Here is a 14,037-nt window from a genome sequence, read left to right as displayed (position 1 = left end):
TTCACAGCCTGACTTTCTCAATTGAAGCAGGAAGTCAGTGGGTACAATGGGCTCTGTGAGATAGTTTCTTGATGGCTGTCAGGAGCATAGCTATTGCTATATATGGTGACTGGAGATGTAGGGTAGGAAGGCTGGCTGTATGGTAGTTTTTAAAGAGACATTATGGTGGCTACTGAGTACATTTACCTTGTATTACATTTACCTTGCATTTTCTCTTCTGTTATAGTTCGGTTTTGCAATTTGCTCTTGCAACTTTGTTTTATTGATAAATGCACAGCTTGTCTGAATTTTGGTTCTGTTACTTTTGGTAAGATTTTTCCTTGCTCTTACATGATGAGAAGACATAATGAAGAGAAAAGATAGATAAAGAAAACCTTCTGATACTTGCTTCATATGTGAGCTGCAGGTAGGATACACTCTGTTGACTGATCAGTCATACACCAGTACATTGCGGCTTCTTAACACTGGCTGGCATGCTCTGATATCCTCCTGCAGGTTCTCCTTCAGATTGGACAAGGATACTTACTCTTTTAGCCTATCGTGTGGTGATGGTATCATACAATTCAGTTTTTTGAAAAACTGCTTAAGATTGAAGAGTATCAAACCTGGTCTACACTATGCGTTTATACCGAATTTAGCAGCGTTAAACCGATTTAACCCTGCACCCGTCCGCACGACAAAGCCCTTTATATTGATATAAAGGGCTCTTAAAACCAATTTCTGTACTCCTCCTCGACAAGGGGAGTAGCGCTGAAATCGGTATTGCCATGTTGGATTAGGGTTAGTGTGGCCACAATTCGATGATATTGGCCTCCGGGCGGTATCCCACAGTGCACCATTGTGACCGCTCTGAAAAGCGATCTGAACTCAGATGCACTGACCAGGTAGACAGGAAAAGCCCCGCCAACTTTTGAATTTTGTTTCCTGTTTGCCCATCGTGGAGCTCTGATCAGCACGGGTGGCCATGCAGTCCCAAATCCAAAAAGAGCTCCAGCATGGACCATCCAGGAGATACTGGATCTGATCGCTGTATGGGGAGACAAATCTGTTGTATCAGAGCTCCGTTCCAGAAGACGAAATGCCAAAGCATTTGAAAAAATCTCCAGGCTATGATAGACAGAGGCCACAGCAGGGACTCAACTCAGTGCTGTGTGACAAGCGTAACGAAAAGCCAAAGAATCAAATGGACGCTCATGGAGGGAGGGAGGGGGGACTGAGGACTTGAGCTATCCCACAGTTCCTGCAGTCTCTGAAAAGCATTTGCATTCTTGGCTGAGCTCCCAATCCCTGAAGGGTCAAAAACATTGTCAGGGAATATGTGGTTCAGGGAATATGTTGACAATTTACCCCCCCCCCAAAGAAAAGGGAAAAAAATCGTTTCTCGCCTCTTTTCAATGTCACCGTATGTCTACTGGATGCTGCTGGTAGACGGGGTGCTGCAGCGCTAAACAGCAGCATCCTCTCCCCTCCCCTCCCCTCCCCTCCCCGGTGGCAAATTATGCAATATGACTGATAGCCGTCCTGGTCATCATCGTGTGAGTGCTCCTGGCTGGCCTCAGTGAGGTCTGCCGGGGGCACCTGGGCAAAAATGGGAATGACTCCCGGTCATTCCCTTCTTTAAGCTTTGTTTCTTGGAGATTCAGTCCTGGCAGATGGTGCAATAGGGCCGGTAACCGTCCTCATCATAGCAACTGGAGGCTGAGCTCCTCTCCCCCCCCCTTGTCCCTTCATGTCTAATGGAGATTCTGGACTATCACATCAGCGGGAGGCTGTGCTCCTCTCCCCCACACCCTTTAATGAGTAATGGAGATGTCCTGCCTGGAATGTCATAGCAGCTTATTTTATCTCACTAAAAAGTCAATGTTTCTTATTCCTGAATTCTTTATTACTTCATCACACAAATGGGGGGATAACTGCCACAGTAGCCCAGGAAGGGTGTGGAAGGAGGGAAGCAATGGGTGGGGTTGTTGCAGGGGTACCCCCTAGAATGGCATGCAGCTCATCATTTCTGCGGGATATCTGGGGCTCTGACCCAGATCAGCTGTGCTCTCTGGTTCTCTAGTGGACTTGCCCCATATTCTAGGCAGGACTGACTATTTTTAGACAAAACATAAAGAAGAGAATGACCTGGGAAGTCATTCCCATTTTTGTCCATGCGCCCCCGACCGACCTCAGCGAGGCCAGCCAGGAGCATCCATGACATCAGCAGACGGTACAATATGACTGGTAACCGTCATCGCCAATTTCCAAAGCAGCAGATGGTGCAATAGGGCTGGTGACCGTCTCTGCTACCTTGCAAAGGCAAATGAATGCTGCTGTGTAGCACTGCAGTACCATGTCTGTCAGCAGCATCCAGTACACGTACGGTGACAGTGGAAAAAAGGCTAAATGGGCTCCATGGTTACCATGCTATGGCGTCTGCCAGGGCAATCCAGAGAAAAAGGGCGCGAAATGATTGTCTGCTGTTGCTTTCACGGAGGAGGGATTGAGTGACGACATTTACCTAGAATCACCCACGACACTCTTTTTGCTCCATCATGCATTGGGATCTCAACCCAGAACTCCAATAGGCGGGGGAGACTGCAAGAACTATGGGATAGCTACGGGATAGCTACCCACAGTGCAACGCTCCAGAAATCGATGCTAGCCTGGGTACATGGACGCACACCACCAAATTAATGTGCTTAGTGTGGCTGCGTGCACTCAACTTTAAACAGTCTGTTTTAAAAAAAACAGTTTCTGTAAAATTGGAATAATCCTGTAGTGTAGACATACCCTCAGAGGGGTAGCTGTGTTAGTCTGGATCTGTAAAAGCAGCAAAGAGTCCTGTGGCACCTTATAGACTAACAGATGTATTGGAGCATGAGCTTTCGTGGGTGAATACCCACTTCGTCGGATGCATCCAAGGTGGGTATTCGCCCATGAAAGCTCATGCTCCGGTACGTCTGTTAGTCTGTAAGGTGCCACAGCACTCTTTGCTGCTAAGATTGGAGAGTTTTTAGAAGAAGAACAGGAAAGTTTAAAAAAAAAAAAAATAGGAGGAGGCCAATAGGAGATTGTTACAGGCATCTGAATACTTACACCTCAGGATCTCACCGATCCAATGGAGGTAGCCTGACATCCTCAATGATCTGTTTGCAGCTTGGATGTACAAAAGAGTGCCTCAGAGCGTAAAGACAAAGGTGTTGTATTTGTGATAAGATCTCTGGGCCTCAAGTATCTCAAATATGGCACTGTACAACACTTTCTAAAATATCCAAAGGGGGCATGGCCAACTATCATTCTCCCATCTGGCTGCTTTTACTCCCAACTTTTCTTCTTTTCATCAACCATTTTAGGTGAAGATCTTTTGCCACTATTTACCCACTTCGGGTCAGCAAGACGTTTAATTGCCCACAAAATTGTAGACCTTATTGTGCAGTTTTAGTAATGCTGCAACATATTAACACCAAATCTTTAAGATGTGTCTGCATTCTTCTCCTTGCATACATATGGTAAACAGCTACTCCAGTTACAAACCATTAAGAAATCCTGTGTGGAAAGTGTTCTGAGCCACATTGATTTGTCATATAGACCTGGGAGTGCAGTGGCTAATATAAAAAAGTTAGTATTGGCTAATAGTCACGAAACAGTGGTTTCTGAGCTGCCACAGTTACTCCTCCTCTTAGAATAGGAAATAATTATAGGCACTCTGTGATAATTGTTGGCAAGCGTTAACCTTTTAATGAATATATTTGGGTATTAGGGTAAAATGTAACATTTATAGAAAGTAAAGTAAAACAGTCTGGGGCTGTGATATTATTCCTATGGTACAGTACTTCAACATAGAATGACATCCAATATTGTACCACTTTGGTTTTTAGCGCGGTAAAACATAAGGCCGACATGCTGCAGTACATTGGTATGTATGCATGTTTAAACACAGGAGTGTACACACACATGCATGTGGATATATATGAACAGGTACTGATATATTTACATTGCTGCTCTGGAATAAAAATTAATACATGTGTGTGGAATTGGACTGAGAATTCCTGATCACAAAACCAGAAGTGATGGTCAACTTCCTGCAGTTGGTCAGTAGCATCTCCTAAACAACCATCGTTGGCCCCTTCTATTTTGTGGTTAGATATCAAGAAAGGCTATTGAAAGGATTTTAGTAAGCAAGAAACATTGGTCAGAATGGAAGACAGGTTAAAAGTGAATAAAACCACATCCGTAGAACATAAAATTGCTGTAGTCATTGCCTCTTGATTAACGGCAAGAGCCTAAAGAGGAAGTAAGGAAAAACAACAATAAAAATAAACAATTGCTTTTTATTCATGAAAATTGCAACAATTATATCTTTCCCAGAAATCTTGATGGTTAGTAAACTGAAGAGTCTAGCAACTTATTTTACAATTCTCTGAAGTACTATCCAAAACTGTCTCCTCCTCCTTTCTTTTTTTAAGCTTTCCAATACCTCTTGTACAAGTTTCAGATGTATCCATTTTATGAGACCTAACATTGAATTCTAAAAGTCAGCTCAGCACCAGCTGCTATGTTGAATGCAAAGATTGCATGCTATCCTACAAGGAGGTTTAGATACTGAGAAAAGGTGAGATATGATATAGCTAGGGTAGGCTTGCTAATATCAAACTCTCCTCAACTGAGTTTGACCTAAGGCCAAGTTTCTAGTCGGTGAAGAGCTATGAAAAAGTGATAACATAGGAAAACGAGCATCTGTCATAGAACTGAAGACACAAAGCAGGCAATTAAATTCTGGTGGTCTGATCCTGCATTCTGTTTATGTCCAAAATTCAAGTCTACAGGAAATTTAGGTGCACAGAGAAGGTGGCCCTAGGTTCTCCGTTCTATTTTTTAAATTACTTTGCACATGTAGCTTTTTATCTTCCTGCACTGCACTGGCATTGTATTGGATTTCACTCCAGGAACCTCTTGTATCCACTTTTAGGCTGGAGTAAATGTAATGTAAGTTATTGGCCAGTTATTTTTTCTCTTTCACTTTTGTTTAACTTTTTTCACAACATAGATTTAAATTGATTTCCTTATCAATTGCTGTTAGTTCACAGGCTGAAGCTAATGTGTCATCTCTGTCTCTACACTAGTCACAGTCATTCACTGGCTTCCTCCTCCTTACATTTTATTGTCTGTGATAAAGATTGTTTCTTAATAGTAAATGGATACTGACCTAAACATGGAGAGAGAGAATAAGAAACTAGTGTAATAGTCACTATGCTTACGAATAAGTAAAGTACTTTTGGTAATGAAAAAGCACTTTTATGGTGTTATCTGTTTTACAAGCCACCACTATCCTCATCAAAGCTGCACAAAATTGCCAGAGTAGAGCCCCCAAGTCTGGCCATGAGGTGATCTATCTGAATGACCTAACGTGCAAACAGGACCCATTCATTATGAAGTGTAAATACAAATACATAGTTCTAGTGTAATTTATGCATGCTGTACAATGAAGTATGTACATGTTTTTCATTATCTAAACAAACTAAGGCCTAATTCTTTAGCATTTAGAGGAGGTTACATAAGCTATTTAGCTTGCATAAAAGAGAGGCAGACAAAATGGCAGAGGCAGCTTGGAAGGAGTCCTACAGCAACCTGTACAGCCTGCTGTAACAGCTGCTTAAAAATGCCAGGGTAGAGGCCTTGTCATGCAGCCTACCTGGAAGTCAGTGGGTTACTACCAGGAATGTTGACTAGAAGTCAGAAAGTGCTTTGTCAGCACTCTTCTTGCTCTTGTTTACGAGTTCTAGAGAAGGAGGCGGCTCTGTCCTCTCTTCCCAGTCCCCACACATAGGTAGGCACCATGCAGCTCTGTAGTGACAGGTTAAATGCTACTAAATATAGAGGCAGTTTTTGGTTCACACGCAACGTGCAAGGGTGACACAGTATTTTAAAGAGTAATATTGAAAGCTGCAAGCAAGGCTTTAGCCACATGACTCCCACTTTAATCAGTGGGAATTGTAGAGCTAAAACGTCACTCTACTCTGAAAATTCACCGAGGAGTTTTCTAAACAAAATTTAAACTAATGCTGCTAATTAACTAACTGCTGGCATTAAGACTAAAAGTTGGAAAACTGTGCCCATTTTTCTCAGCACAGCCATCTGAACACTCACCTGGTGCAAGCCATTTGTGGCCATGTAAACCAATCTGAAATTGAAAAAGTCAGTTTTTAATTAAAACTGGCATTTCTAAGTCTATTACTGGTAATATCCACCTTGGCAAAAATAGATATTATTTGTGCTAACAGTAGCATTAGGAGCTCAGCACAAAAGATTGTAAAACAGTTTCCATACTGCTTGAATATCAGGAAGAAGACTTTGTTGTTTGAAAAATGTTAATCATTAGCTAGACAGTAAGGGCCAGTCCAGCTCCCAATGAAGTCAATAAGAGACTTCCATTGATGTCCATGTTTAGATAATTGGATCTTTAATACATGAGTCAGGTCCTTGAGCTCCTTATTGGTCTGTAATTCTGGGTTTGTTATAAATGATGTCACACTTCCATAAGATGGTGTAGCAGGGTATATGTTCCTTTTTGAGTTCTGAGGGCAACTCTCTTGAGCCAGTAAAACCCTGCTTCAGCTTTGCCTGTAAGAATCCCAGTGGGATGAGAATGCTATCTGTGAAGGGAAAGAGGTGGTCTTGGCAAAACAGGGATTTACAGAGAGATCTACTTTGCTGATGCTGGCTTTAGGGCCTGAAGCTGGTATCCTCTGAGCTGGCTGGCTTGGAGCCACCTCTCTCTCCCAGCCTGATGGATGAGGCTGGCTGTTGGTGGTTACAACGTTCCATGTCTGAAAACCAGAAGAGTAGTCCATGGAGGAAACGATTATTAGCAATTCTAACTAACTGCAAGGCATGATGGGAAATAAAAGGTGTATATAAACAGTAGCTTTAGCACAAAATAGAGAGAGACCAAAAGGCACTCAAGCTGTTCTGACAGTCTGTCCTGGAAAGTGTGGGTAACAAGAAAAAACTCTTCTTCTGTCTCTTATTTTTGTAATCCTTTGTTTTGTAATGATTTTGATGTAGACACATGTGAAGTGTTTGAAACAGTCAGAGAGTGGCTATATCTTTTGTAGCAGGTTTCAGTAAAGGCCCCGCAGGGGATCTTTCTATTTAGTTTCCAAATACATGCCTCTGACCTGCAACAGACGTATGGCAGAATACTGAGACAAGGCAATTTAATTACAAATGTGTATTATTCCAAAAGACAATTTACAATTTGTATGTAATAAGAAAAGACAGAACCAGATCAGAAAATAATAGACAAACACCATATACAGATATAACTATTGTATGACTATTGACAGAAAATACATTATTTATTTTATGAACACTTTATGAAAGTGTTTCAATGCAATAATCAATATAAATGTAATAAGATTTTCTCTGTAGTGAGTGCTCCATATATGCACAAAGATATATAATGTTAATACATTATGTCTAGTGAGATGGTAGCATTTGAAAATCATTGCATCACTTTTTTTCATTTATATTACCTTTAATCATTACCATCACTTTCCTTAGCTCTCATCCATTGATTGGGCCTACGACTTCAGAGATTAAGCGTAAAATGCTATGTTCATCTACCTAATAAGTTTTAAAATTAGTACTTACACTGTAATGTCTCTGGACCTAGAATTTTGATAAACAAACAACAGCATTTCCCTGGAGAAGTGCCATTGATTGATTTGCTGAATATAAATAGATTAGTACAGAATATCATCACCCTGAAAGAAGGGTGACTAAACTCAGTTGCCAGTGGTATCCTAAAAAAAAAAAAAAGTTACTACAATGTATATTTGCCATTAACATACGCAAACAGAAATCATAACTTCCTTGAATGAGAGTCCTCTCTGACTTTTCATATTTGTGCCTGATCCTTCAAAGTGGGGCATATAGAGGGACTTACTTTTCTCTAAAGTCAGTGGGAGTTGATGGACCTCAGTAATGGAAAATTCTTCCATTTCCTTTTTCTTCCTTCCTCAGAAATACAATGTCAAAATGGCAATGTCTAAGTTCCAACTTTCTCTCTTGTTAGATATTTTAAAACTATATATATATGGGGGGGGGGTATTTATTTTTGTGCGTTGCCGTAAAAGATGAGTACCTTGACATGATAAAAATGATTAAATACTAGAGCTGTCTAGAAAAGGTAAAGTATTTTCTATGCAAAGTTTTGAAAAGAGATTCATAGAATTTGTTGCCAAAAAATTGATAGACCATAGTTTTGTATAGAGAGAAGGCTGTTTTTTGTTTAAAAATATCTAACAAAAATTTCTGTGAAATACTGATTCATAAAGCCATTAAGCATGTGTAAAAATCATCAGACATTGTATAAGTAAAAAATAAGCAAGTTAGTTTTAAGATGTTAAGTATTTAACATTTTATTGCTTTTGAGAGAATCTTTATTATTCTAAATTCATGGGAGGTTGGTTATATGAACTTCTTTCTTACATAAGTTGATTTCCTTCCACGCCAAGTGGAGTTTAGTCAGTGTGTTCACTTAATGCAAAATTCCATTGGCCATAGACCTATCTTCTTGACAAATTTTGTATGTTAACGTTTCATGAAGTTGTCTGCTGCTTTGCAGAAACTATGTCAAGTTCTGAAAATAGAAAATGTTGGATCATTAGTCAAATGAGTCCTAACACTGCTCTAAAATCAAATTTATTTTGCAGCAGATACATTACCAAGATTTTAATAAGGTCTTAATAACATTGCTTATTTATCATTTCCCCTGCAGGTACATCTACATCCCAATGGGAGGATCCCATGGCAGTGTGTTTGGGATATTGTTTTCCACAGCAATCACTTTTTCTTTTGTAAGCTATTGGCACGGGGGCCATAACTACCTTTGGTTCTGGGCAGCACTTAACTGGCTTGGAGTAATTGCAGAAAATGGAGTCAAGAGGCTGCTCTCCGTTTCACTTGTTCGAGACTTAATTGTAAGTTGAATCCCCTTGTGCTTCATATTCATTTCAAATTCAAGTTTGGATTTTTTCTAGAGCTAGATTAAACTTAGTACTTAATGGATATAATGGTTGGTGCATTTTCCCCAGTCTGCCTACACTGCATAAGTAAAGATGTGCAGTACGTCAGCTAACCAAGCTATGAGGGCTAGTAGAGGTGCAGACATGTTCCATGCTATGGTAGTGTGAGCAAACTGACCAAGTTTATATATTATCAAAATTAGGAGGTAACTTATCTGATTTCTAATTTCACTCTGGGCTGTCATTTTAATTGCTTTATGCTATGTAAAAGTCATTATAAATTAGGAATGTGTCTTATTTAGCTACATCTCTTGAAGTAAGTGTGTTTATGTCAGCCTCCCATAGTAAAATGCGCTGGTATGATGTACTGGGAATCATATGGCACCAAAAGGTTGAGTAAGGATAGCATATTTGTCCTTAAAGAATTCAGTAGTGACTCCGATGCCACTCTCTTTTCTCCCAGACCTGATATCACAGAACCAGGGTGGAATGCTCCACCCAAACCTCAACGCTCTCCACATGACAGTTTGGATGCTCCATGGTTAAATCCCAAAGAGCTGGCCTTTTCGGAACAAGTCCATCAAGTTCTGCTAGCTAGCAGGAAGCTCTCTACCAGAACTTCATGCCTTGCCAAGTGGAAACATTTTTCCATGTGGTCTTCTCAGCAAGGTCTCTTGCCCATCCAGTTATCAGTACAAACCATTTTGGAGTATTTGCTACATCTGAAACCACAAGGTCTGGCAATTTCATCAGTTAAAGTGCACCTGGCATCGATTTTGGTGTTTCACATCGCGGTGGATGAGTGATTGGTATTTTTTGCATGAGATGACCATTTGTTTTCTCAAGGGTCGAGAAAAACTGCACCTACAGATTCCGGAGCCCATTCCCCTGTGGGACTTAAACCTGGTCATGTCAAAACACATAGGCCCCTAGTTTGAGCCATTGTCATACTTTTCCTGGAAGGTGGTCTTTCTGATGGCTATCACTTCAAGCAGGAGGGTCTCAGAGATCAGAGCCCTTATGTCAGAAGAACCCCTGTACACTGTCTTCTTTAAGGATGAGGTACAGCTTCATCCTCACCCTACGTTCCTCCCAAAGGTGGTTTTGTAATTTCACAGTAATCAAGCTATTCCCCCCCTGCCCCTGAAACTTTGTGCAAGCGGGGAAGAGGAACATCTCCACACACTGGCTTTCTATATTGAGAGCAGAAGACCGTTCTGTACACCACGCAGTTCTTTGTGACAATAACAGACAGGATGAAAGGCCTTCCTATTTCAGTTCAGAGGATTTCATCCTGGATCACATTGTGCATCCACACATGCTACAAGCAGGCGGGGGTCCCGCCACCAGCTACAGTGATTTTACGAGGGTGCAAGCTTCCTCAACGGTGTTCCTGGCCAGGTGCTGATCCAGGATATCTGCAGAGTGGCAATTTGGTTGTCGGTACATACATTTTCGGCCCTCTATGCCATCACCCCGCAAGCTAAAGATGATGCCCAGTTTGGTCGAGCTGTGTTGCAGTCAGCATGTCAATGCGCTCTGATCCCACCTCCCATGGTACTGCTTGGAGTCACCTAATGTGCAATAGGCATGTGCAAGCACTTGAATTAAAAACAGTTACTAATTTTGTTGTTGTTCAAGATATGTGTTGCACATGTCCATTCCATGACCCACCCTTTTAACCTTCTGTCAGACTTGACTGGCAAGAAAGAACTGAGGGAGTTCGGATCGGCTGGACCCCTTATAGCAGCACATGAGCACGTGGCACCACAGGATACTAGCGCTGACCCAATAGATATCATTGAAGGAAAAATGTCTGGTAACTGTGCATGCAGCGCCCGCAGAGCTAATGTGCAATGGACATGCACACATCTCGAAAAACAACACTTACAGAAAGGTCTGGTTTTTTTACTGACTCATGTAGCAACACCAGTACCCCTAGCTCAAACATGTGCATTATAAATACTTGCAGTGCAACTGAGATACACAGTGCAACTGAGATGCACACCAGTGTAAAGATTTTATTTTAACAGGAACTCTAGTTGAAGCTAGACAAATTCAGATTGGAAATAAGGTATACATTTTTTAACAGTGAGAGTAAATTAATCATTGGAATAATTTACCAATTGTTTTGGTGGCTTCTCCATCACTGACAATTTTTAAATCAAGATTGTATGTTTTTCTAAAAGATCTGCTGTGGGAATTATTTTGGGGAGGTTCTCTGGCCTGTGTTATGCAGGAGACCAGAGTAGGTGATCATAGTGCTCCCTTCTGGCCTTAGAATTTTAATCCCCTCCCTGTGTTGGCTCTCCAGGGGGCTAATAGATGTAAAAAGTGAAAGGTTATTTTTGTGACACTGATAAGCAGATGTGATTCTGAATAAACACGGGGAGCAAAATACGTCTGAGTGATATTTTTATACAGTCAGTTTGCTGACCCTAACCCTGCACATAGATAAGATTGTGTTACAGAGTTCAGTTTTACGGGAGCTTTAAACCTTTATTTTATAAAAATCACTTGAAATTGCATTAAAAAACTCATGCAGTCTAAAGTTTGAGCACTACTTGAATGTTTGTGCCTGTTTGCTGAAAAATGAACTGACATAGATATAATACCGAGAGTTTATAAATCACCTCTTTTAGCATTTTTTAATGGAGTCATCTCACTTTTTCTTTGTACCTCTTTTGCAAGTAATCTAAAGCATTCTGATACCCCTCTTTGGCATGTTGTTGTTCCTCGTGCGCTGATTAGATATAAACATAAGGAGAATCAGACCCTATATTTCCTGTTTTCAAAATTACAGTCGCATTGTATTCAGAGTGAACTGGACATATTGAAATTAAAACGTGGTCCAAAACATGTTTTCACAGCTCTGAATGAAATTTGATGGTTTTTCTTTGAGGTTTTACTCCACCATTTGGGCTTAAATTAACCTGGATGCAATATTTGAGGGGACTGAAACTACATGAACAGAAACCATCTCGAAAGTTTGTTGAAACTGATCTTAATTAAAATTAAAAAAGGTTTGATGTGAAACCGGTCAGTTCTCTTTCAGTTCCTAACAGTGCCTCCAGCTCTAAAGTAGTCCCTCAACTGTACTTTTTTTTTTTTTAATTCACTGAGAAATATTGCTGTATGAAGTTATCAAAAAGCATTTATAGAAAAATACAAATACCCTAAAGGAAGCTACAGTGAAACTCAATAATATTTTAATCCATTTATCAAAGCACTTGTATTTCTCCATTCAAAGCAGATGAAACAGTAATAAATATTGTGCAAAGAAAGCTGGTCAGTATCCAGGGCATTTTATTAGAGTTTAAAAAAAAAAAAAAAGAGTGGCTTTTGGCAACTCTTGTTTCTTTTAGAGTCCCAATTCCTTGGGACACTAGAAACTAGACTCAGCAAAGTAATAGAGTTTTGTAGCCCACAATCCTAAATTACTCCCTGATACATGGAGAAAGGTCTCAGTCCTGCTCCCTTTGAAGTCAATGGCAGAATCTCTGTCGATATTAAATAAGCAGTATCAGGCCATATAAAAAAATGGATTTCTAGGATTCTGTGATTTAGTCTGCTCTGTTTGAAGTAAGAAAAGAAACCATGCATTTGCATTTATTTAAGGTATAACAAGTTGGTTCCCTCCATTAAATGATTATTTTAGCTAACTTATTACTTGATGTTCTTTACTATAGCTTTTGGACAGTTTCCAAAAATTCAATTACAAAAAATAATAAAGTAAAGAGATGCTGTCAGCTATTCTTGGGTTTAAATGGTTCCTGCTAAATTTTTTTAATCTTAATTGAAACCATAACATTTACATTCCTGTTTCTTCCGCAGTAAAATGCAGGATGTGTGTCTCAAGCTAGGAAAGAAACTAAAATTAAATGGAATGTAACTTTTAAAAAATACTGTAGTTAATGAACCTGTGGTTTATTAACTAAAACTAAAAATGTTCCCCTTAAAGAACTAAGCACAGAAGTGATTCAAATTGGAATAATCTATTTATTTTGAACACTATTTTACAATGACGGGCACTATCCCTTTTATACAGGCTTTTAGTCTTTTTGGCTAAAATATTTCACCAAGTTTTGTGTTTAAATCTGTATTTATGGCTGCAGTAAAATGGAATGATAAGTCAATTTCAATGTACCATAACTCTGATACAAGGCATCAGTGGTCAAAGCACTAGCTTTCTTTGTGGTTTCAGAAAAGAAGTGAGTTATTTTTTAATCCTTTTTTGTACATATAGGCCAGATTCATAGTAATAATTTCCATATTTTTCACGTTGTCATAATGCACAGCAGAATTTCTTTTTATAAAAATGAATTTCATTTGTTTACCTCCATAGTAAAATAACTCCTACTGTACTGGGGACCAGAGGCAAGAATGGTGATATTCATATTTTCAGCTTTGGAGAGAGCTTTATTTTAGTAGTTTTAAGAGCAGAGTTTTTTTATTTTGTTTAAATATTTAAATTATTCAAGTATTTTGCAATCTCTGAGTCCTGTCCTTGGAGCTATAGAAATCTGCGGACATTAAGATGTCAGTTTTATGTCCTGAACCTTTAAAGAGGTAGACATGAGTAACTTTACTCAGGAAGTTTTCCATTAAAATCATGAGTTAAGTTGCTCATGTGCATAGGTGTTGGTAGGATTGGGCCTTATCCTACAAACACTTGCTCCTATATGTAAATTTACTGATGTGAATAGTCCTGTTAACGTTAATGGGACTAATAACACAAGAAAAGTTAGGCACATTTGTTAACTGTTTGCTAGATCAGGGCCTAACGGTCAGATCCAGCACCCAGTAAAGTCAATGGAAAGACACCCATTGACTGGATCCTGTGGCTCTAAATAGTTAACAATGGATTTTTGAGAGGAAAATTCATTCTTAGGAATGTAACTCACCTAAACTAAATAAGGTAACTATAAAGTAACTATAATGCCCCCTTCAGCACGTGACCCTCAGTTATATCCTCTCAACATGGGTCCTACACTCGTTTTAGGGCTTTAGCCAGGTAATTGAG

At 39.7% G+C, this 14,037-nt stretch overlaps 1 protein-coding gene across 7 annotated transcripts in view; it reads left to right on the top strand.

The window, feature by feature from the left end:
• The window catches only part of HHAT (hedgehog acyltransferase), a 390,792-nt gene that overhangs the window by 207,606 nt on the left and 169,149 nt on the right, over positions 1–14,037 (top strand). For 5 of the 7 annotated variants that reach the window (XM_030557592.1, XM_030557591.1, XM_030557593.1 and 2 more), the window contains exon 10: positions 8,768–8,969. In XM_030557592.1, coding sequence (XP_030413452.1) covers positions 8,768–8,969 — 202 coding nt within the window. Of the gene's footprint in view, positions 1–8,767; positions 8,970–9,477; positions 10,912–14,037 lie in introns of all 7 variants that reach the window. The other 2 variants (XM_030557596.1, XM_030557598.1) reach the window with 1 other exon arrangement.

Source organism: Gopherus evgoodei, chromosome 3, assembly GCF_007399415.2.
Source record: "Gopherus evgoodei ecotype Sinaloan lineage chromosome 3, rGopEvg1_v1.p, whole genome shotgun sequence".
NCBI lineage: Eukaryota > Metazoa > Chordata > Testudines > Testudinidae > Gopherus > Gopherus evgoodei.
The sequence above is the reverse complement of the archived record's forward strand: the minus strand, read 5'-3'. Positions and strand labels throughout refer to the sequence as shown.